The sequence below is a fragment of the Uloborus diversus genome, chromosome 6 (genome assembly GCF_026930045.1).
Source record: "Uloborus diversus isolate 005 chromosome 6, Udiv.v.3.1, whole genome shotgun sequence".
NCBI lineage: Eukaryota > Metazoa > Arthropoda > Arachnida > Araneae > Uloboridae > Uloborus > Uloborus diversus.
Genome location: NC_072736.1, coordinates 4,754,739 through 4,780,096, shown reverse-complemented (window position 1 = coordinate 4,780,096; position 25,358 = coordinate 4,754,739). Strand labels below are relative to the sequence as shown.

Genomic DNA, 25,358 nt, shown 5'->3' with positions numbered 1-25,358 from the left:
CAACAATCTGAATTCTGTGAAATTAAAAATATAAATGTTCACAAAAATAAATAAATAAATATAAATAAAATAAAATAAATAAGTAAAAAGCATGAACAAAAATTAGAAGCAACATCTTAAATGTATGCACATTTCTTTGTTAATTTGACATCAAGTTACTTAGGAATGTAATGGAGATGACTGACACAGAGATAAATAAGCAGTAAAATAATAAATTTGTGTAGAAAATGAATTGATAGAGACAACAATAATGAAGCAAAAATTGTAAATTATTGAGCACAATACTTTGAAAATTTCACACTTCATTTATATTACCATCAATTTTATTGATTTACATTTTGCTCTTAAAAAAATTTTAGCTGCAGATTTTCGAAAAAAAAAATAAATAATAATCATAATAAAATAAAACAAATTGGAAAACAAAAACTTGTAAACTTACTTCAACTCTTCCCATAGGAATGTGAGAAAATACCCTTACTTCTTGACTAGAAACTAAAAGACAAAGAAAAGCAGAGTTTAAGGACTATCAGCACTAAATTTTGGGTATTCAGTATCATCACTACAAGAAAAACTAAACAAAAAAAAAAAAAAAAAAAAGATGTACACTTCACACTGAAGAACTCTTTTGCTAATAACTAAAAAGTACAGAAAAGAAAATTTACTTCAATTAAAATGCCAGAAAAAAATACAGTAAAACTAAGATATTACCTGTGGTTTTGGGGTCAAAGCCAATAGCTTTCAATGTTAATAAAAGCATTTCATCGGGATGTATCACAGATAAACCTGGAAAAGGAAGGAAAATGTCTTTGAATTAAAAAAATAATCTAATGACCAACGCATGCCTGTTCAAACGATCAAACTCATTTCATAACCAATATTAATATTTTGAGAGAACAAATTTTTAAGGATTTGCTGGGTTGCAAGACAATTGCCAGGTGAGCTTAACAAAAATAAATAGCAATTCGGATAATGAAACATGGTTGAATTGGAAAAGTTTTATGAACACAAATGCAAAAGTGACGACCAGCAACAGGCTCTGGGTCCAGATAGGTTGGTCCCAGTCAATTTATCAACTCTCAGTCAAGATCAATAGCCCTCTTAAGATAATGCACCCCATTGCAAGTAACAGCTGCTTCCAGTAAAACTATTCCAATTGCCTACAACACTGTTGAAGTACATGAAATACACCACCAGCTCAGTCAACTCCAGCCGAGGACTGCAGTTTCGTGCTTATTAGCACTCATCAGCCCGGCATAGGAGTGACTGAGCTGGAGATGAAAAAACCTCTTAAGGAAGCCAAGAGTGCCAAACAAACTGTAGCTAATATAGAATTAGCGCAGACCAGACGAGTGACCGAAGCAATGGTTCGGTTCAACTCGAATATTGAAGGCAAGGCAGGTATATTCACTAAGTTACCGCCCTATATAGCCAGGGGCTAAGGCAGTAATACATGAAATACACTGCCAGCTCAGTCAACCTCCAGCCGAGGACTGCAGTTTCATGCTTATTAGCACTCATCAGCCCGGCATAGGAGTGACTGAGCTGGAGGCGAAAAACCTCTTAAGGAAGCCTAGAGTGCCAAACAAACTGGTAGCTAATACTTGTATTAGCTACCAGTTTGTTGACTGAGCTGGCAGAGTATTTCATGTATTTCTGCTTTAGCCCTGGCTATAGGGCGGGTAACTTACTGAATTATACCTGCCTTGCCTTCAATATTCGAGTTGAAACCGAACCATTGTTTCGGTCACTCGTCTGGTCAGCGCTAATCCTGTATTAGCTACCAGTTTGTTTGGCATTCTAGGCTTCCTTAAGAGGTTTTTTCGCCTCCAGCTCAGTCACTCCTATGCTGGGCCTGATGAGTGCTAATAAGCACGAAACTGCAGTCCTCGGCTGGAGTTGACTGAGCTGGCAGTGTATTTCATGTATTTCTGCTTTAGCCCTGGCTATAGGGGCGGTAACTTACTGAATATACTGTTGAAGTAGTCATTTTTCTTAATTTCAAGATTAGCTTGGGGATTGAAAGGCTTAAAACAATAGCTTTGCCATCTGTGCAGAAATGTAGTCCATAAAACATCCTCTATTTTAATAAACTTAGATAACTCGATCATATTCCCTCTCACTCTCCTTTGCTCAAACCTGTTTTTGTGCAGACTTTTTTTTTTTTTTTTGTGCGGTACATGAAAATTTCAATCATTCCTAGGACAGGAGGGATGACATGAAACCTGGGGACAAACTTTAAAATGATGTACCTTGATTCTTTAAATAATTAAATTTATTTAAAGGATGTCATTTTACTCCTTTAAGTATGCATAATTTAGTATTACGATATAAATTTGTGGAATGTTGATATAAAATTGAAAAAAAAATAATAATAATAATTATCTTTGAGAAGCGAATGGGGACAGGTCAAAATAGTGACTTTCTGATTATTCAAAAATTTTTTGTAGAAAAAAAAAAAATGAGTTGTTTACATAAGAATGGAATAACATCAGAATAGTTATTTTTAACTATTACAAAAATAAAGAATAATCTAGGTCAAAAAATCCTTGTGTTAGGCTCCTGGGACATTCTATTGTTAGGATTTTGGAGAATCACCCATGTACACCATTATTAGTTCTCAAAATGCAGTAACTATTATTATTTATTTATGTTTCTAACTTCCCCATATACAAAAGGTAAGAAAAAAAATCAAAGGATGTTAAAGACTTGCATAACAACCGAAAATATTAAAAAACTGTCGATGGTGGCTAAAAATTGGTGTTCCTATCAGATTTGGAAGATAAAACTTTGGAACGCTGAAAGCATATTGATCTTTTTTTTTCCTAATCTTGTGTACATTTTGCTTTAACAATTAAATACATGGAAGAAATTGCACACTTAAGTCATTCAATTTGTGGCCTAATGTGATTTGTTAGTGAATGAAGACATCATCACTGTTTACCCAAAGTCTTCTTTTCTTTGGTTAGCAACTAACCCCCATCTAAGTTTCAATTATCAGCATACTAAGAGACTATATCAAAATAATGGACCAATAAATCTACCAAGCAGTTGCATCTCATATACCGCTACTCAGTATGTTTGTTAAACAAAACCAACCAACCATAGAGTCAATATCTCTTTTTCCATTGATAAAAGAGATATTACCATCTTTTGTGCCCCCATACTCTGTGCATGATATTTTGTGATGCAATCTTTGCTAAGGATTTTGGACTCATTCTTGAAAAAAATGTTAAGACTTCTTAACTTCACAATAATTTTTGTTTAGTGCACATTTGAATTAAAAAAAAAAAACCTTCAGTAGTGTTAGTAATAAAAACTTGGATGTGATAGTATGTGAAAGGGCAAGTAAAAAATAGTGCTGAATCTTTCCTTTTTACTACCCTATTTTCGGGAATAAACGCCAAGGCGGCATACAAGAAAAAAGCCAAAAAAAAAAAATGCTGGTACAGCTCATATAAAAGAGTGCGGCAGATACAGTCTTTTCTTTTTTTACAAGGAAAAAAAAATCCAAGTTTTAAAAAAAACGTTGAAAAATGCTGCCAATAGATGGCACCACATTGTCCTGCTTCCGGCAGTTAGCTCAACACAACGATTAACGTAGAAAAAGTATGTCAGTCACATTAAAAAACGTCATTGCTTCAATTTTTTTCTAACATAAAACAACGTTTTTTAATGTCAGCAACTTTTTTTTATTTGCTTCTGATTTCTATTTAAATAACAATGTTACTATCTTAACACTTTTAATAATGATTAATTGATTTCAAAAGTCGAAATAAGCAGTAAAAATGACTTTTTAAATCAAGTCGGTGAAAAAATATAGCTCCGACATAGTCTATATGTTTCAAGGAACCTTATTCGTTATTGTTCGATATTCGAACGTCGACCAATGTCGTCTTTCTACTTCAATCGATATTTTTTGTGCTACTTGGGCCAGAGAGTTTGATACTGACAAGGTATCGAGGAGAAGAGTCCGCGTCCTTTCGCCTCTGGACAACCAACGAATGTCTCTTCCCAAGTTAAGAAAATTTCTATTTATAGTAAAGTATACATAGTTTCGTTACTTAAAAATATTTCTTTCATTTGCATCTCTCATTCCAGCTTTCTTTACTACTAATTGGGTTTTAAGTTGTTTAATGTTGGGTTCGGCACTTATGGTGGGTGCGGTGCTTATACCGGGTGCGGCGCATACATTAAAAAAATTTCCCCTTGAGAATATATTTCGATGTGGCGCTTACGCCCGAAAATATGGTAGGTCTTTATCAATTTCTGTCTTAGTTTCACTAGGTACTAATAGTCAAAAAAATATTTAACACTAGAAAGACGGAGGGGCCTGTGTGGCCCCTCGCGTAGTTTGTTGCTTAATAACTCGGATAATATCTAACGGAACTTAATTGAATTTTCTGACTTTTCATTATATGACACTATTTGAATGCTTGTTTAATCATTTAATTATTCCGCCTCATAGTACTGTTAATATTGATCCTTATACCTAGAAAGACGGGAGGGGCCACAGTGGCCCCTAAGCATTTTGACAATTAAAAAATTTATTTTTTTTTCCTTTCTCCTAACTGTTGTTAACATAAAAAAATGCCATTCACTCTAGTTTAACCTGTAACTTCCTCGTTATGCAGGCCGGTTGGATATCCAAATGCTATAAACAGTACCGACTGCTTACCATCCTAACAGTGGTCATTGCTCTTAGAAAGCAAAACTAATTCAACCTTTTGCCCAGTATAGAGAAAAAAAATTAAAAATAATTAAGTACTAAGTTTTTATTTAGTCATGAAAGAAGGTGTATCAGGCATGTGAACTCCCTCAGGAAGAATTTTTAAAAGAATTCACTCCAAACATGGGTAGGGGCCACACTGGCCCCTTCCAGTCTTTCTAGGTATACAGAAAATGTCAGCCGTTCTAGTGTTAAACAGAGCTAAGAGTATAAGTTATGTTTCGGAATGCAGGAAAAAAGAATGAGAATTCTGGAAGTTCACACTGTACTTCCAGGATATTATGCACTTAATCCAATAAGGCTGAGTAACTAATACTTCTCACAAATTTAAATCAATCATTTCTGATAATATAAGAATAAATCCAAATTTAGAGCAATAAAAAATTACCTCTACGACAATTATCTTCAGTAGGCATAAAGCACCAATTTTTACTAATGCAGGAAATTTGAGCTAGACTGATTTGATTGATATCCTGCAAAAGAATTAGAATTTTTAATTAAACAAGTAGTCAATGATTTAATTCAGTAATTTTAATCATGATTAAAAACTATTCATTATTATTATCTTACAACCTTTGATTTAAATCCATTTTTTAACATACACCCTAGAAAATGCAGCTAAAAAATCTAAATTTCAATAGTTTTGCCCCTTTTTTGAGTCAGCATAATGGTTTATTTTTGATTTTGTCCCTCAGGGTTCATTTACCAATTCAAAATATAATGCAGGAGTTTTCAAACTATTTTGACTAAGGGCACCCTTTGAAAAAGTAGAATTTTTCTCATGGCACCTTGTCTATCTATTATAAACATATAAATTGATACCATGGACTTTTTGTGGCACCCTTCGATTTTTTAATGTGGCACTCCTTATGAAGAATAGTTAACCTTTTTTGTTTTTTTAAATATTATTCATTCACCAATTTTTTTTTTTTTTTAAATCTGAATTTAATTGAAAAAATCCAATTTAAGATTGAAAAATCAATTCTTTTCCTTGAACTAATTTGAGTTTCATCTCATGTAATACTACCCCATTTGTTTATTTCCCATTAATAGACTGTATTTATTAAGTACTTAGCAAAAATACCCGGCATTGCCTGGGTCAGTAATAATTATGAGAAACAATCACTACTTTCATTAGTTATCTATTTTAACTGAAAGAACTCAAAACACACCACTTTGCATTGGTTAAAAATCAAGCTTCGTCTTTACCATAAAAGTAAAATAGCAATAAAGTATAAATAAAATAGTAAAATAACAAAATAGTATTCATTTTAGAAAAGAAATGCATGACATTTTAAGGGCATAAAATTTGAAGAACTTCTAAAATATGTATTTAAACTTCACTTGTTTAAAAAAAATTATCAGTTGAGTTTTTTTTTTTTTTTTTGAACATAGAGTCTCAAACCATCTGTATATGGCTGTAGCCACACACTTATCCCAGTATACTTGCTTTTGTTAGTTTGGGAAATTTCAACTCTTGTAGGTTCTTGGTACGATTTAAAATGTTACCAAATTTGGCGGTAATCATTTTGGAACACCTTGGATAATGCTTGCCTACTTTGTAAAACTATCAGCTACTAATTTTTGTCGAAGAGATATTGTCCGCCAAATACTGAGATTACTTTTGGTGACCATAATATGATGCTAAACATTTTCATACAAAATGTTTCTAAAATAAGTAGTCAAATTTAGTTATTGTTTGAAAATAGTGGAAGTATGACAAAATAGTGGAAGTTTTTGTGCTGTTTATGGATTTGCCTAATTTAGTTGGTAGATTCATTTACATTTAGACAAAAATTTTAAAAGTGATAGTTAGGTTACGTGGTGAAAACCGAGAAACAGTATTACGTAGTGTTTAGCTTAAAAAAACAGCGACACTTGAAAAAATTGATAAATGCCTCAGCTATTGAAATTTTTAAGCAAAAAAGTTTGGCTACATTCCTGGTGGTCGATTGGATAATGAGCGACTGTCTAATCAACACAAATAAATAATAATAATAATAAAACATTATTTGCATCAAAGTTACATTAAAATGGAAAATAATCGGCAAAATCCATTTATTACTTGCCGATTTTTGTGTGAAAATGTTTTTTTAAGATTTGACTTGAGAAAAGCCTTGAACAGTCAGATGAAAATCAAAACTATTCAACAATACAACAATTGTAGCTATCGCCAGGGTGTTGAGATGATACACTTTGGCTTGAGGAAAGCCTTCCAACATGGAGCTGAAAAGTTTATAGCTCGTTTTTTATTCTACTTAGAATTTTCAAACAATTGCCATCTTCAGCAGAAAAATCAGAGCTTCCCATGTACATATAACATTAATATGTGCAAGTATATTTTCATCTCCATATTCGAGAATTTATATGAAAATTTGCCCTCTATGGGGTTTTTTGCTCCCCCCCCCCCCCATTTAGGAATGAAAAGTACCCTATGTGTTATTCTGATGCATAAGCGATATTATTGTAAAGTTTCATTAAGATCCCATTCAGTAGTTTTTGGGTGTAAGAATAACAAACATCTTCACAAACTTTTTGCATATATATATATATATATATATATATATATATAATATATATATAATATATATTATTAAGACTACTCTACCATTTGTATTAAATTTGATTTGAGTTATAGAGTTGTGTTAACTAATTTGGAGGTGGAAAATTCCAGTAGATTGTTGAAAAATAATGCAAGCAAGTTTCATTTGAAGACCTCCCTTCACACAGCCCTCTATTCCACCTAATGTTTTCTTTTACTTCTTTATACAACATTAAGTAAAAAATTATCTACAACAATTTCATATGTAAACTGTAGCAACACTGATTGCTCTACAGAAACTTCATTCAAATAACTACTAAGAAGATTTTATTTTTGCCAACATAAATTACAAAATCTACTTGTATGCAATTAATCTTAGAAATACAAACTTGAATCACAATACAGAAAATTTAACATTTCTTAGTTTTTGATAATGTAGTGGGAGCCTAACTGAACTGTCCATGAAAATGAACTGAAATGAAATGAATTATTATTACTGAACTGTCCCCATGAAAAAGTAAAACGCAATTTTTTTTTCTTTTTTTTTTTGTCATCACCCATAAGTTTATCCGGTAAATTGTGACAAACATTTGTATATTTTTATTAATTTAAGGGGTTACAGTACCTCAAAAATGATGAAACCATCAAAAAAAAATTTTATTGCTTATTTCAAAACAAAAAACTATTCTGAACACAGGGGAAAAGTTTCGTTGCTTTAGTTCAAATATTTTAAAAAGTTATGAGTGGTTTTAGGCCATGCTCGCTATGTGTTCTTATGCAAAAGAAAAACTTCAAATTGCTTTTTCTCGATGATGGTTTTTTTGTGTTTTCATGTCATTAGAATCCCTAAAGATTTTTTTCTATTTAAGATACAGCTTTAAATTAATACTTTTTGCAATTGGGATAAACATATTTGACAAGACTGTGCATTGGATAAGCCATTTTATAAATTACTCTAATGTTTAGAACATGTTAAACCTTTAAAAACCAAATTTTTTTAAAAAAAACTTTGATTTTTTACATAATTAATCACAAAAAAATTTAGAATGAACTCATAAGCAAATGAATGCCCAGATTTTTAGAGATGATTATAGTGATCGTTTTGCAAAAAACTTTTTTTAAATTAGTGCAAAAATAAAAAAGCCTTAGGGATTTTAAAAAGTTGAAATTTTTCTCAATTTTTTGAACTTTTAAAAAAAGTAGGCAACATTTTTAAATTTTGAAAATAAATTATTGATTAAGAAATAAGTATGCATGTTATGGTTTCAAAAAAATATAAAATTTATATAAATTAAAAGAAATTGCTTGAAAGGTACTGTGACCCCTTAAACAGAACAGTCATAACAAAATATCCAGCAAAAAATAAGTCAAGAAAAACACCAATTTTAAATCAACCTTTTGAAAATGCTCTTATCAACAATATTGCAGTCTACAAGAACGTGAAAATAAGATACACTCATTCTCACGAGCTGTACAAAAGTTAAACACTGCATTGAAAAACAATCAATATATGACAGAAATTACAAAGAAATTTTACCTGGCTGATGTTGCCAACCTCTACAGACAATAAGAGACTACTTGGTATAGCAGCGGGATGAAAATTGGATAACTTATCTTCGGAACAAAAACTTCTCATTGCCTTTGACTGTACGCTGACAGATGGATAAGTGATTAGAATACTGGAAAGTTGTAAAAGTCTGTACCTAAGAAAATAATTTAAAAATATTATATATACAAATTAAGAATGAAATAAGTGCTTCAAGTAACATTTCAAAATTAAACCAATAGTTTTTATTATTTTAGGAGAAAACTGGTTTAAAACACCAAGTACATATGATTATTATTTCACAATAAGTGATAAGGAAAACAACTAACAGAACTACATAGCTATGTAAATAAACTTCATCTACTCCAGGGTTGGTTTTGTGGGGAAACAAAAATTCTGAACTTCACAACAAAATTTCATAAAACAACATGCAAGACACATGTATACACATACAGGTAGTTATCAAAATAATGGAAACATGTGTGAATAAAAGTAACATTTTTTAATGTGCTTCATACGTAATAAAGAATAAAACTAGATATCTGGGTTTTTTTTATAAATAGCAATGTATATATTCTGGTAGTATATGGTGGATTAACTGAAGTTCTGGACGTCTTGGAGTTTTTCAAGCGCGTAAAATATCGGACCTCTCAAATTTTAAAAGAGGCCAAATTGTTGGAGTGCGTCTAATTGAAACAAGTGTAACTGAAACATCTCAACCTTTTGGTATTTTTAGAGGTACAGTATCTAAAGTCATGACAGCATACACACAGCGCGCAAAGACAAGCTCGGCAAAGCAAAATAGCGGACGGAAAGAGAAACTTAGTAAAAGAAACCGACAGTATTGAAGAGGATTGTTATGTCTAAAAAGCGAACAATATCAGCAAAAATGACCAGAGAACTCAATCACCATCTGGATTGACCAGTGTGAGTGATTGCAGTCAGAAGGCACCTTTATCAACAGAACATTTATGGTAGAGTAGCGATTCCCAACACACTTGTCACAGAGTGTTTCCATTATTTTGATTCTATATATCTTACTACATTATTAAAATCAAATGATGGTGTTGCAGACAACAATAAAATTATTGTAATTTTATAACACAGAAACATCTGGCTGGATTTCATAATCAACACACAGCATATTCATAGCAAAAAGCCTATTAAATCAGTTGAAGCTCAGAAAAAAAAAAAGTCAGTTGCATCCACAACTTCTGGGTCAACAAGCTATATAAAATTGAAAATTAAAAAAAAAAAAAAAACCACTATCTCGCAACTGCAGAATCAAGAGGGAAAATTGAAAAATCCTTTTAAAAGCATTATACCATTAAAAATCAATTTCAATTATTTTATTTGCGAACAAATAGAAACTGGCAACAGATAAAAATTTTAAATCATTGCGTTTAATTTCCTTGTCCGGCCAACAATGAATTCAGTGATCAATTGCCTAAATAAACGCTTAGTCGTTATTAAAATCTGCTTTAAAGAAACATTATATTTCGAATTCTAAGTCACATGGAAGTTCCAAACACATTCTATCAGACGCAGAAAAAAAATTCTCTTTATTTTGGTATGAAATAAAAAAAAAAATTTTAATATGTTTTCACTGTAAAAAAACACGAAAAACTTTTTAGAAGTTTTTTATTATTATCTTCGTTAACCCTTAACAGAGGAGGTGCGGTCTCACAGACCGCTCAAAAGTTCATCTGATCACCCCCTATTTCATTTTCAGTCCCGATTGAATGGTTTTTCCCCCAATAGCTTTTCGTTTTAGTGACCTTCAAAACCCCCCTTGCTTATCAGTATCTTCAGGCAAGTGCATCTGGTTTAAATTACATTGCTCTTTAGAAGCAGTCTGTGAGACTGCCACCTCCCCTTCAGTGTTACTATTTTCGGCAGTAGTAGACATTAGGCTCTTAACGTTAGAGCCGCGAATATAGGTACATTTATCTTACTCCGCGTTTTGTGGAAGAGATGCAAAATATGAGGTTGAATGAGGTTGAAAGTTGTTTGAAATGTTCGCAAACGCAACACAATGATGTTCTAGAGACAATGGAGGCTGAATTATTCTTCGAAATACAATGCAAAATACTAATAGTTAAAGGGCTGTCAAAATTTTCCCATAACTTGATATAATCTATTTTCTGGTACTAAAATGTTCTGTATATATATTAAACAACTAAAATGAAATCATTAATAAATAAAAGACACATTTTCATTACGAGTAGTTAGTTATTTACTGGTAGTACAAGATTTTCTTGATAAAAATCTTAAGATTCTAGCTTCGTAAAAAGTATATTTCGATTCAAAGTTGAAAAATATTTTTCCCCGTGCTAATAAAAGTTTAAAGAACATCTGAGGGAAATTACAGGAATGTATCTTAATTGCACGATTTTTAAGAAATTTTTAAATAGAGTGGTCTCTGAGACCTCACGTCCCCTGCTATGTCCTACCTTTTCTCCTCCCCAGTTACAGGTTAATTAATGTCATCCAAAGACGTAACCAAGCTAAGAACACTCTCGATAAATTCTCCTTTCGAACAATTTTTTTTTTTTCAAAAATCCGTCCATCCACTTAGGCGCTAGAGTGATACAGACAGATACACATACACACAGATAGACAGACATGTCAAACTTATAGCCCCCTTCCTTTGTGTGCCGGTGGGTTAAAAACAAATATTTAAAGTGTTTTACATGGAATTTTGATGTCATTAATTTCACATGTTTTAAACAGATAATCCCAGGGATAATGCACAGGAAATTACAGCGCAGATGTAAATTTTGACTAACAGTTGACTGCACAAGTGATACAGAGAGCAAAGTAATTTTACGCCCACCATGGACCTGAGATTGAATCTTGGCCATAGATATTACTGATCAACATAGCACTTCTCCCAATCAAGCTCTAGAGGTTTGGAAGCAACTTTAAGCAGATCTGACAGCATTCCTTAGCTGTTAATGTTTGGCATGCTTAACCACATACAAAAGCACAAGATTAGTGGCCATCTAGGTTACAACCCTAAGCACAAGTACAGACCAAGAGTTTAGCAATGATTCCTTCTCCAATAAAATACTATTTCCATACACTGCATTAGTGAAATATGCTGCTGTAACAGTAATTATATTTCTCAAATAATTTTATGCCAATTTTAACTAGTATGTTGTGGCCATCACGAAACTTTCTTCTATATTTTTCTTTTTTTTTTCTGATCCCTCCCCATGCTTGATGAGGAAGCAATATTCCCAACAAAAAACAAAATGTCACATGAAAAAACTTGACGACCATTCCAATGTCTGAATTATTGCAAAAGCAAAGCAAAAAGCGAAAAATGAAAGTTATTTTAAAAGCCTTGCTTAAATTAATTACAAATATTTTATTTATTAACAAACATAAGATGGCAACAGTTAAAAATTTTAAATCATTGAGATAATATTTCTGATCATTTCCATACAATTAAAATCACGAGAAATACGCAGACGACAATCTATTACGATTTATCTTTCTTATTGTTGCATTAATAAAGCTATTTTTATTCGCAAAAAAAAAAAATAAATAAATCAACACCTCTTGGAGCGATTGGCGTCCAAATTGAACCAAAGCCTGTTTACATATGGATTCACATATATTCCAAATTTCAACCAGAACGCAGCATTACTTCTTGAGATAGGGCACTCACAATGGAAAAAAAGAACGGGCGATTGCGCTACCCCCTTTTTAGCTGTTGACACCAAAATAAAATCAGCTCTTATACCCACTAAGGGCTACTTGCCGATAAATTTTTCTTCCATTCCGTTCATTATTTCTTGAGATACAGCAGTCACAATTGACGACAAAAAAACGTTCTATAGCTCAACCCCCGTTTGAGTTATTGACACTAAAATTGAATCAGCACCTGTTCCTGTTAATGGCAACATATGGACCAAATTTTGTTTGATTCGACCAGTTACTTCCTGAGGAATCGCAAGCTCGCGTAACTCAAAAAACGTCCCATTGCTCCACCCCCCCCTTGGAGAAATTCGCACCAAAAACCAATGGCCACAATTTCACATAGGGGCACATATGTGTACCAAATTTCGTTCGATTTCACGCGGTAGTTTTTGCTGTAGAGCGGCCACAAAAAAAACTGGTCACAGACAGACATTTTCCAAAAATAGTCGAAATGGACTCAGCACACCTCAAAACGTTCGAATCCGTCAAAATTCGAAATTCGAAAATTTGCACGAATCCAATACTTTCTTCTATATATTAGACATAGAAGAAAGTAAAAATTATGTTTAAAAGTAACATTAATGTTGCGTCAAGAATTAGTTTATTTTTTGTTTTCCAGAGCAATTTACAATCATATGAATGGTAGTAAGTTATTCCTTCAAGTTTGTTTCAAAAGCAGTTCTTAAAAAAAATGATGTCCACTCTGCAAAGATATAAAAATAAAATAAGTCTTACTTCAGTTTATGGTTGCTTGGTTCAGATTCATAATAAAATAAAATGTCTAAATCATGGTCTCCGGGCAATTCCGGTCCCTTGAACCAAAAGGGGACATCTATGGATTCCTTCGGCCGTAAGGAACAAGGTTCTCCCCCAGGCATCAAAATCTCCGTCATCCAATCAGATTCCCAGCTTGCGATCATCGGGATTGGTTGAGTCTTGGCAGATCTTTCTTTGAATATTGTGTGGGGCTCACCCGTCTCTCCGGGAGTGCCGATGGCGAAGATGCCAGGAGTTGGGGATGCCGCTATGATTCGCCGCAACTTCTGCTTCCCAACGTTGGTGAATGTGGCAGTCACTTTCTGAATTTCGCCACAAAACAGACTATGTGGAAATGTGTTGAATTTTACCTGCAATTCAAAAGAAATGCCCCCAATTTTCATACAACAATATGTTTACAAAAAACAGTTTATGGAAACATAATTATTTTAAGCATAATAATTATACACTGAACTACAAGGCCATTGTCAAAGAGGGATTTAAAGATTCAGCCTAAAAAAATTCAACATGTATTTCATTTAGTTTTACATCCTAAATTGTTCCCCATTCTTCAGGAGATTAGTTTTTTGTCTCTTAATTAGTGTTTGTTCTCATGTCCTTGTTTTTGTCTTGTCTTTGTTAATATTTTTTATATTACTTAAAATTGGTTCTCAGTTCTTCCTTTCGGCTCGTTGTTCAAAATTTAAAACTTTGTTTATGTGTTTATTTTGGCAAATCCTTCAAAGTTCTAGAAGTTTTATGCTCTAGTCTTCTTAATAAATTTCACTTTTTTTGGCTCTTCCAATATTTAACAATCGTTTGGCAAAGTATAGCCTACTAAGGCTCTTGCGTCAAAAACCCCAATCATTTAGTCCTAAGATTAAAACTGTACTTCCTAGCTCTCTTATGCTTGAAAAAGTATAAATTAAATGAAAAAGTTTCATTTAATTTAAAAAGAACATTGTCTATTCATGTCCAGTAATGAATGTGAAAATCATGGGATTTGGGGAAAATGGGATGTTAATTATTTTGCAGCCATTTTGGAATTGAAAACTCTGCCTTTGAAACGCTATATTGAAAACGCTAAAATAAATGCAAAACAAATATAAAAAGTAGAAAATAACTGACATTCTTCCATGAGTAACTCTAGAGTGCTCGGGAAAAAGAGTATAAGTCAAAAATTGAGTAAAATCAGGTTATTTCATATTTATACTATATGGACCTTATCTTTCATTGCGGTTCAGATAGTAAATGTGTAGTAAACATTGTGAAAATAAACAAACACCTGATGGAGTGGTCTACTTCTGAAATCTAGAAGGAAAGCTGTGGAAAAACAGCTCTCCTTAAAATTCAGTATTTTTGACTTATACTCTTTTGCCCGAGCACCCTAGAACTTTTAACATTGCTACATTTTCTGGCTAGGTAAAGAAAAATGTTTGTATACAAACCATGAGTCATAAAAAGAGCCTGGGTTATATACAATTGTGTATGTGGAATGTGTATATGCAACTGCAAACTTTTGCTTCCTTTGACGTAAGTAAATGAATATTACTGTGTTTTTAACTTGTTTTCGGACTTTGAAGAAAATTAAAAACATCTTGTTTTTCACAAAGAACAAAACCCAACTAATGGAGTGCTTTTTTTTAGTAACTAAAATATTCCTCCTTCAGGTAACCAATTAGAAAAGATAAAAGATTGAGTTGCAAAATTATAATGAGAGTAGTTATTCTATTTCTGAATATAAAAAGCTTCAAGGCAGTAAAAGATTTCAAATTTGTCAAATAACATCAGCAGAGTTGAAAGAATATTTACAACTTCAAAAATTAATTCAATGTTAATAGACAATCCCTAACAAAAGAAAACCTTGAAGTGATTTATTGCAATAAAAGTAAATGTAATATAATTCCCACAGTAAAGGCAGACCATATTGTAGAGGAATCAATTTATCTAAATTTATTTGTCACCTTAAAAACAAAATTCAAAAATAAGAAAATTGCAATCCTGTTTTATTCAGATGAGAAAACTAATTTTTGCATAAGTAAAAAGGTATATGGGCATATTTTTAAAATTTTAGTGTACATTGTAGACATTTTCGTGCAAAATGTTAGTAATTTTTTGTGCATATAATCCGGCTCTAGTCCTAAAATAAACAAACATCAAAACCAGAAATGCAATTAGAAAATACCTGCAATTTGGCCATTGGGCTGAGCACATTTATATTTAATCTGTTGTCTTCTGCATAAGCTAGCGTTGAACGTTCCTCGGTGGACTTGTTAAGCCTGGGACCCTTAACATTCAGGCACTGCTTCCCACAGAGAGACAGAACAGATGTTTGCTTCTCACTCGTAGAATCCACAGTGGTATCATCTACAGACTTGTGAGCTAAGAGACTGTATGCAAGGCCTTTTATAGATAAGCTACCAACTTGTTGGGGCACAAGCAACAGATGGATCTGAAATGATGAGTCAGAAATTACACTAGTCTTACGCAGTAAATTTTATGATTTTTACTTAACTACAAAAACATTAAAGTTAAAATCCAACATTGGAAGCACAAAATAGAAAAAAAAAATGTTTCTAGTGTGGATTATAATTTTTAATTATCAATATAGATCAAGAGAAATCTTGATCTTATGTGGATATCAAGAAAAAAGCATCATCACATTTAATCTTATACGGAACAAATAATATAATATTAGGAAAAAAAGTCAACTATTGGAAAATTCTTTTAGCAGCTCACTTTCTTTTCTTCATGAGGTTCAAATGAAACTTTAATCTTATATGGAACAAATAATATAGTATTAGGAAAAAAATCAAACTAATGGAAAATTCTTTTAGCAACTCACTTTCTTTTCTTCATGAGGTTCAAATGAAACTTTTGACAGAATTGTAGTTTTAACAATAGCTTCATGCAGATTAACCTGAAATTAATGAATGACTTTATATTAAGAAGCAAAAACTTAAACTTGCTGCATGTATGCATGGATGGTTTGAAAAAATTAGACACAAAAATACTCTTAAACATTAATTTGTTATAGCAGTGTTTAAAAAATTAAAGCTCAGAAGATTTTTCTGAAATTAAAATTTATTTTTATAATGCAACAATGACCAAGCTGAAAATGTCTTGTTTCAAAGACAGAGAAAAGACTTTAACATGAATAAATTTAAGTCAGTGAGTTTTAGCCATAACTGCAATAACTGCCTGATTTTGACATGCAATAAAACAAGTCATGCTCAAGCAAAATTATTTATAAAGTTAAAAAAAAAAAAAAAAAACAATTTTACTTGCTCCATAAGTGAGACTACTAGGTACTTTTCCATTGTAGATATGCTACAGAGCTTTTTTAATTGTGGGAATTCTTTTCTGTTTTATTTATTTTCTCTCTTTTTTGTCAAAGTTACATAGAAACCACTTATTTGGTGATGCCATGCATTATTTTTTTAAAGACTTTTAAGCAAAAAAAAAAAGACTAGAAACAACACAAAACGTTTCATGTGAAAATTAAAAAAAAAAAAAAAAACACAAAATAAGTTCAGCCCATAGAATTAAAGTGATTGGCTATGTCCCAATTCACCATGAGAAGGGGGGTAGATGGTGCTGTGTAAAGCAGCTGGAGATATGAAGGATTTGTTTTATGTTTATGTTAACGTACGCCATCCATGCTTTGGTGATGTAAAGCTTGTAGAACAGCACTGCATGCTGTATAAAATTACAGAGGTAATGTGATGTAAAACTTTTATTACACCACTATATGTTGAATAAAATCACACCTACAGACAGCTTTCAGCATTGCCTCTATATTTACACTGCACAACACAGTTCTCTCTTTTCTTTTACTTTTTTTCACATTTCACAAAGCATCAAGAATAATAAAAAGACAAAAAAATGAAATAAATAAGTGTCAAAAGAAAGTTAAAAATTAAAAACATACTTTTTCAGTCTCAATTTCATTGCTCAAAATAACAGCTTCTTCATTCCCTTCTGACTGTTGGCTGAAAGTCCAGAGTGGATAGACATCTTCAATGACCAGATTGACAGAGAGGGGATTTTTTATGCTCATTTCTATGCTTATGACCTCTAAAAAGAAAATAACATACAAAACTAAGAAATGAAAAAATAAGCATTTTAAAAAAATTAGTCAACAAAACATAATCAAGTTAAAAACAGTAAATACAATATTTTAACCGAAACACATTTAAAAATCATTACAAGAAATGGGGCAGAATTTCTTAAGTTTATGCACTACACACAACTCTTATTTAACACTAAAATAGAAAATCTTCAACTATCAACCATATCGCTCGCTCCTTTCAAGAATGTCATATCTTAAAACACGTAATTTTTCTAGAGAGCAATTTTTAAATTAAAAGAAAGTTATTATTTAGTAAAACTAGATGTTTCATGAAGAGGAAGTGTAAAACGCTTAAGTTTTTAAAAGTTGAGTTTTATTTATGACACTCTTGCACTAAACTTCAAAGATACTATTTGAAAAATCTCAAAATATGTCATTGTTACTAATTCTTCAAAAAATACCGACTCATACTTCCCAACTTCCGAAGGAAAAAAAAAACAGGAGATTCCACTAGAGGTACATAGGTGATTCACCAGCGACATATCTTCACAACAGAATTATTGAATTATGTTTTTAAATAACATGAATACTAAATTTAAAGTGAACTGGGGATTTTTTGCAGATGTAAGCTAATTTGTAGCAGCAAGAAAAATATACTGAGAGGGAAAAACAAATAATAAGGAGTGAATTTGCTTTAAGTTTCGTACATTCCACACTCTCTACCAAAAAAGTAGCTACAAAAATTTTAATTACTAAAATTCGGAAAAAAAAAACAATGCATAATGAAAATAAAATATAAGATACATAGGTATAGGGTAGCACATGTTAAAATACCTTCAAATTTTCAAAATAATTGAAAAATTTTCAAGATGCAAAAGGATTGAAATCTGCTCCTATTTTCGGCAAAGCATGTGCTTCGTTGAACATGCAATGTGGAAAGCATCCAAAAAATTAATTTTTACTAAAGGAGTTATCAATTGGAAAAATTCTTATTCCCTGACATTAGTAGACTAGAAAAGGGCGCCATCTATTGAGAAGAAAGTGAAACTTTTTGGTGGTTGACTAAAAAACTGCAAAACGGGAGAAAATCGTAAAAAACGGAAAATCCGGAGATGGAAGCAAAAAAACGGGAATCTCCAGTTAAAAACAGTAGAGTTGGCAAGTATGACACTGACATAAGGGAAAATAGTGAGTTCTTGATTAAAAAATAAGAATGAAAAATGCTCTTTTCTTGTGTGCAATACTGTTTTAGGAATAAATATTACCATCTTTCACTCAGGGGCGGATACAGGATTTCATTTTAGTCGGGGGAGGGAGTCATACTCAAGAATGCAGTCTTATGTACAACAGTTTTCTTGAACTTAGGTTTCTTTAGGTGTTAACAAAAGCACAAAATCGGCCATTAGTTGGTTGAAAACTTCATTTTAACTATTACAATATAAATACACAAATTTTTATTTATTAAACTTAATCAATAATAAGTCAATATATTAAAACGACCTAGTTAAGTTGTATTACTACCTGTTTAGTTTAGACCAGTATTCACACCAGCCAACACAATAAAATAAATAAATACAAAAATCTAATAAAAATTAAATGTTTTACGGACATGATACATTTAGATATTGATTAAACATTAGCATAACATTCGACACAGGACACACATCTTCTATGCAGAAAAATACAATAAATCTCACAAAATAGAATAGTAAAAAATGCGGCGAAAATATTTTCTTAAATTAAATATTTTATGAATATAAGTCGAACATTGATGAATACTTACAGATTCTTTTCAATTGTAGAAAAATCAGAGGCGAATGAAGACGTTGTGGTGTCAGAGTCTGTTACAGAGTTGGAAATGTTTCTATTGGTTTTGGGTTCATCAGTTTTTTTCAACTTTTTAAAAAAGACAATGTTTTGTCACCCAAATGCTTAATTATTTTTGTTACAGGTAGTCCTTTTTCCAACAAACGCCGCTTTTTTCAACACAGTTTCCATCTAATACGATGGGCTAACTTACAGGAATCCCTGTATAACGAACTTTCGAGAAAACACAATACTAAAATTTTACATTTCTTGCCCGACACTAAGTCCAAAACACTAATTTAAACTAAGTATTTACAGCTCATTTAAAAATAAACTCGGCCTGAACAAAAACGAAACTATCTAAAAATGGCAACAGAAAAGAATAATCCATAGAGACTTTACATAAAAAAATATTTACACATTACAATAACTATCGACAATTAAATTTGTTCTATAAAAAAAACTGATCGGGCGACAGACATTTCTTTGTTACATTTCATTATGCTGGCATCCGAAGACAGCTACCATGAAGAAGATACTGTCTCAAGCAGAGCTATTTTACTGCCTACATATAAATAGAAGTGACATATAATACCCCAAAAAAAGGGAATTATTTACTCTCTCTTGTGGTTTTGGTCAGGTTTTTTCTTCTTTCTTTTTCAAGCAGTCACTTTCACTACTCAAATGAAATGAACCTTAAAACAGATTAAATAGTGTTGTCACAGATTGGGAGGGGGGGGGGGAGATTCACGACTCCCGTGACTCCCCCCCACATCTCTTTGTATCCACTACATCATGAAATGCCCGAAAAAATTGAATTCAAAAAGATATTTACTTTTCCCATGGTTTCAACATTTTCATTTTTATTTTTTTAAGCAAACAATCAAAATTTTCACCATTCCTTGTATCCGCCACTGCTTTCACTAAACGAGACAGGTGTTTCATGCATAACGGAATACTGTTTTACCCTGCATTATCCGGCATGCCGGAAAAAAGCTAAGTTGACCAGCATACTGCGAAATTCGAATTTTCCGGCATGCCGGAAAACTCAAGGCTTATTTTGCAACAAAACAAAAGCACATTTCCCCATTCAGTTCCAATCAGAAAGCAAACAACTGTAAGGAAAAAAATAAATAAATACCGAAAGTAACCTTATTTCAAAAAAAAAAATGTGTACTGCATATATTATGTTCTTGTTATTTATGGTAGGTCATTATTAATGGATTTAATTATATGCCAATAAAGTAATCAATTCAGACAGTTAAGATAACAAATTGTTAAAATAACAAATGACATTGTTAGTAAATATTTTTACAAAACAAAACAGTTTATTAATAGCAATAAGATATGCATTGAGCTTATATTCATTTTAAAGCTGAACATATATTTTTTATAATATTAAAACTTGTTTCCTAACCTCGGTTTTTCCGGCATGCTGGAAAGGACTAGGTTAGTGTTATTGAAAATCTAGTGGCCCTCGAACTTTGTAGCATGCCGGATAATGCGGGGTGATACGGTAAGTACAATCCAAATTGGGACATTCTTGAAAAGAACATTCTGAAAATACTTGAGAATGCAAAAATGACATTTTTGCTCGCTAATGGCAAGGTATTAAGTTATAAAAATTCATGTCTTGCAGAGATATGCCACTCATATGCTACTCATTCACAGCAGTTCAAAAAAAAGCAAAATTGAAAATTGTTAATTTTTGAAATGTTACATTTTTGAAAAGAGTGAGCAATATGTGTGAAATACGACCAAAAAATAACAATAAAAACTCATACCTGATTTTTTTTTTTTTTTTTTTTTTTTTTTTGCACTTTTTATGTAGACCAGATAAAATTCAGTAGCATTTATCATACTTAATAGATTACTGTATTTCATACTGCATGATATGTTGTAATGAAAACAAAACAAGATAAACTAACAAATTATAAAATATGTTTGGAAAACTGGAATCACTCATGGGGCAATTTCAACGATTCTCTATTTACTGACTCTCAAGGGACCACAAAAAACCGTCCTTAAGTAAACTGTGTTCTTAGACAGAATTTTTCTAATACTATGGAGGGTCAAGGACCGTAAAAAATTTGTCTCTAAACAGAGAAAGTCGTTAAATACAGCACTGTTAAACAGAGAACTGACTGTAATTTTTAAATAAACTTTAGCACTATACAGAAACTCAAAACATTTAACAGCCAATATTAACACAGCACAAGAAATTATCAAACGCTTGAAGCAATTAAAAATAATTCTTCTTGGTCTCATCTAATTGTAAAGAGACACACAACAGGAGGGAAGGGATCTAAAATGACAGTTGCAAAAGAAGGATAAAAATCAATTTTAGTTTTAATAAAGGCAATAAAAGCTGACTTACCATCAACAATAGCATTAGGCCTGGAAACATTGCTTGTCCTATTTGTAAAACACTGCAGCTGGGTAGTATACACAGGATTATTAAGAGCATGTGAAGCGATGATTTCTTCCAATTTCATCCAAACATTGTTATTCAAATCCCCACGGTCAAAGCCTCGTCCGGTTACGCAATAAGCACCATCTACAGACAAAGGAAGAATTAGTGCTCAAGACATGTAAAACACGAACCATATTAATATGTTGATAACATTTGCATGGGAATGCCTGAAACGCTTTGAGAGGTTTCGATAACCTTTTGTCATCATCCCCAAAGCAGAATACTTTACGATGTTCTGCAACATAAAATCATTCAACCAAAATTGTTCTGCAAGTACTTCAAGCATTGTACGCAAAAAAAAACATGACATTTTCCACAAATTGGGTGCCAAAAATCAAACTCATTTCATACAGGAGTTTTTTTTTTTTTTTAATGGACTGTTGCTATTTATTTCTGTGTAAATGAGATATTTCCGGAAACAGCACAGGTTTCAACCAAATGACTAATTAAAGAGCACTGAACTTGAAATATTAGTTGATCATGAAAACTAAAATCAAAAAAACTTTGACAAGGAAGGTGTCAAACCTAAACCAATTAAGATTCTCCAAAAATAGTTTATATGCTTTCTAAAATGCATAGAAAAAGCAAAGATAGAAAATTTTACAAAATCCGAACCTAGGTGTCAAATCACATTTTTTTGGTTAATTTTACATGGCATGAAGAAGCAATTAAAATAATGTTACTAAATAAAGAAACTACTGAAATAATAAATAAAATGAGTCGAGTTTGGGTTGCATATAATAAAACACTTCAAAACTTTCTAAATAATTGAAATATTTTCTAGATGCAAAGAGATTGAAATCTCAAACAAGATACATAATTTCCGGCGATGGACATGTTTCAATGTTGCCATGTTTCTAAAATATACGTGCATGGCAGAAATTGCAGTGGATGAAGATCGATTGGGAAAGTCCTACAAAGGACTTATCGAATTCAAGACCGCGATCTTTCGGCCAAATTATCGTAATTTGCGAGAGATTTTCTTCTAATTTTAAGAAATCTGCAGCATTTCTGCAAAATTCTATCCCAGTTTCTGCAGATTTTCTGCAGAAAAATTTGTCAGTTTCCTCTCACATTTGAACAGAATTGTTCTGTAGCTCAGGCATCTATTCTGCTTTGGGGGTCATCATTATCCATGGCACAACCGCCCTGGGTGGACCAAGGCCTTCTGAACCAGTCGTTTCCAACTTCCTCTATTTGCAGCTAAGCTTTTCAGTTCTTTGACTTAAGGACAATACAATCTTCTTCCACATCATCTACCCAGTGCAGCTTTCGCTTAAGTAAAATGTCTTCTAGTAAAATATGGTTTGCCCATGAAAAGTCTCTTTGATAACTTTTATGCCCATAAGAAGCTAATTATTGGTACAGAAATCACAATGAGAACCCTTTTTTTCCCCCTTTGAGCATAGTTCTTTTTCTCTCTCTCTCTTTCTCTTTTCTTTTTAAATAAATTTTACTAGACATTGTATTTGGCTTTTTTTTAATTCATAGGTATTATTAAAAAAATCATAATGCAAATCTTTACTAATAATAAATCTCTCTGTCCGGATCTCTGTCTGTCTGGATCTCTGTGACGCACATAGCGCCTAGACCGTTCGGGCGATTTTCATGAAATTTGGCAAAGTTGGTTTGTAGAATGGGGGTGTGCACCTTGAAGCGATTTTTTGAAAATTCGATGCGGTTCTTTTTCTATTCCAATTTTAAGAACAAAATTATCATAAGATGGATGAGTAAATTACGAAATTATCACAACATGGAACCGTAACATGAGCACAAGCCAATTGGCAAGATAATTCACTATACATTATTTGTAAATATACAGGCGAACCAAAAGACCTTTTAATTTTCTATTACGGGCAAAGCCGTGCAGGTACCACTAGTATATACATCATATTTTTTAATGATATAAAATACGGATGTTTTCAAGTACTGTTGTTTGACAAGGCAGGTACTTTTCTTCCCACACTACCTAAATTGGATAACATTTTGAAAATCATTTAACGTTTCAGGAAAGTGAATTCTCAAAAATAAATAACTTTTTTGAAACTGAAAAGAAGACCTAACTTTGACATAATTCAACTGAAAAAGAGGAACATATTAAAAGAATGCATTTAACTTCCACCATTCATAGCAGAAAGCAACCTGGAAACAAAAAATATGTCATTCTGTCATCTCTCTATCTCTCTCTTTTCGACTTGACTTTTTTCTTTGCACAAAACATGAATCATCCAACTTGTTTCCTCTAGTGTTCAGATAACAATTAATCAAATATTTCAAATATAAAGATATGTTTCATATTTGTGATTATTTGAGGATTTTTTTTTAAACGCAAATACATTTGTCTAAATCTAAATAAATAATTTGTGGATTCAAAGTTTATCAATTCCCGAACTTTGCCGATGTTGGAGAGAGTCCGTCTGTGCGCAAATTTGCTCCTGCTTACCAAAAATACCAAAAATATTCCTGGAACATTAGCTCTGAATGAACTAAAAACTTACTTTCATCATTGACTGAGTCTTCGGATAAAAGGATTTTAGTAGCATCAGCATTTATTAATGGCACCGGTAAAGTAGGAAGTTTGCTATCACTCTTCTTGCCAATCAGTCTCTGAAAAGAACATGAAAACAAAATTATATCCCTACTGACATGCACAGAATAAAATTGAAATGAACTAGTTTATAGAGAGAACATCAATATATGAACTTGTAAGGCTTTGAACTCTCTGACTTTAGCAGCCACTAATAAGTAATTTAGAGCAACTCCAATTTAATAAATGTAAATATTTGTTACACAAAAAACCCTACAAGGACTCCAAATATGTTATATTCTTGTTTCATTGCATGAACTATGTGAAGAATAAGAATTCCACATCCATATAATGCACCTGAATTTTGAAGGTATCCAGCTACATTAATTAATATTTTTTTGGGTCTGTAATAGACGTATCTACGAGATACATCCATTACTGAGCAAAAGAAATAATTAAAAAATTGTTTATGGAAAATTCAACTCCCCGAAAATAGTTATTTCAAAATCAAAAATTGTGCCACCATGATTGATAAAATTATGGAAAACAAACCACTTTGCATCCTTTATAACATACATTTGAAAAATTATTATTCATGGTGTTCCAAAAGTAACAATCAATTTTCATGAAAAAACAGATGTGGGTCATTCTCCAGAAAATGTAACTTTTGAACGCAAATATTTTTCAATTTTGAAACCTTTTGTTTCGGTTTTTTTTTCATTCTTACATGAAAATGTTACCTACTAGAAGCAGGAGTCTGTCCAGAATTTTTCACAGGGTCCGTTTTTTAGTGAAAAATCAATTACTTTTGTAAAAAATCAAATTTTGCAATTTTTTTTTGTAAACACGAAATTTTTGAATTTTGAGAAGGCGCAAACTGCATCATTGACACTTTGTTTTCCCTCTTTTCTGTTCAGAATATCATTCTTAAGTGTTTTTCGAGTTTTGGGGTACGGGAGTTCGGCATCGCTCTCTGGGAGATGGGCACCCCTCAAGTATCAATATTTATTTACCATTCTACATTATGTTAAATTATACTAGAAATGTCATATGTATAGTATTTAAAATAATTGTAACAAAGAAATTCAGGCAGGGGTTCAGCATTTTACTTTCTGAACCAAGACATTGTTAAAGAGCACATAATTTCGTTTAAAACTTATAAACTCTGTGAATTTTTACAAAAATAAAATTTTTTTTTATTT

At 32.0% G+C, this 25,358-nt stretch overlaps 1 protein-coding gene across 1 annotated transcript in view; it reads right to left on the bottom strand.

The window, feature by feature from the left end:
• The window catches only part of LOC129224165 (trafficking protein particle complex subunit 8-like), a 92,323-nt gene that overhangs the window by 21,041 nt on the left and 45,924 nt on the right, over positions 1-25,358 (bottom strand). Inside the window, exons 14-23 of the mRNA XM_054858582.1 lie at positions 24,128-24,236; positions 21,534-21,713; positions 17,210-17,355; positions 16,124-16,198; positions 15,464-15,730; positions 13,258-13,649; positions 8,806-8,971; positions 5,115-5,199; positions 709-783; positions 440-492 (exon numbers count right to left, since the gene is read on the bottom strand). Of these exons, the coding sequence (XP_054714557.1) occupies positions 440-492; positions 709-783; positions 5,115-5,199; positions 8,806-8,971; positions 13,258-13,649; positions 15,464-15,730; positions 16,124-16,198; positions 17,210-17,355; positions 21,534-21,713; positions 24,128-24,236 (1,548 nt within the window). The remainder of the gene's footprint in view (positions 1-439; positions 493-708; positions 784-5,114; positions 5,200-8,805; positions 8,972-13,257; positions 13,650-15,463; positions 15,731-16,123; positions 16,199-17,209; positions 17,356-21,533; positions 21,714-24,127; positions 24,237-25,358) is intronic.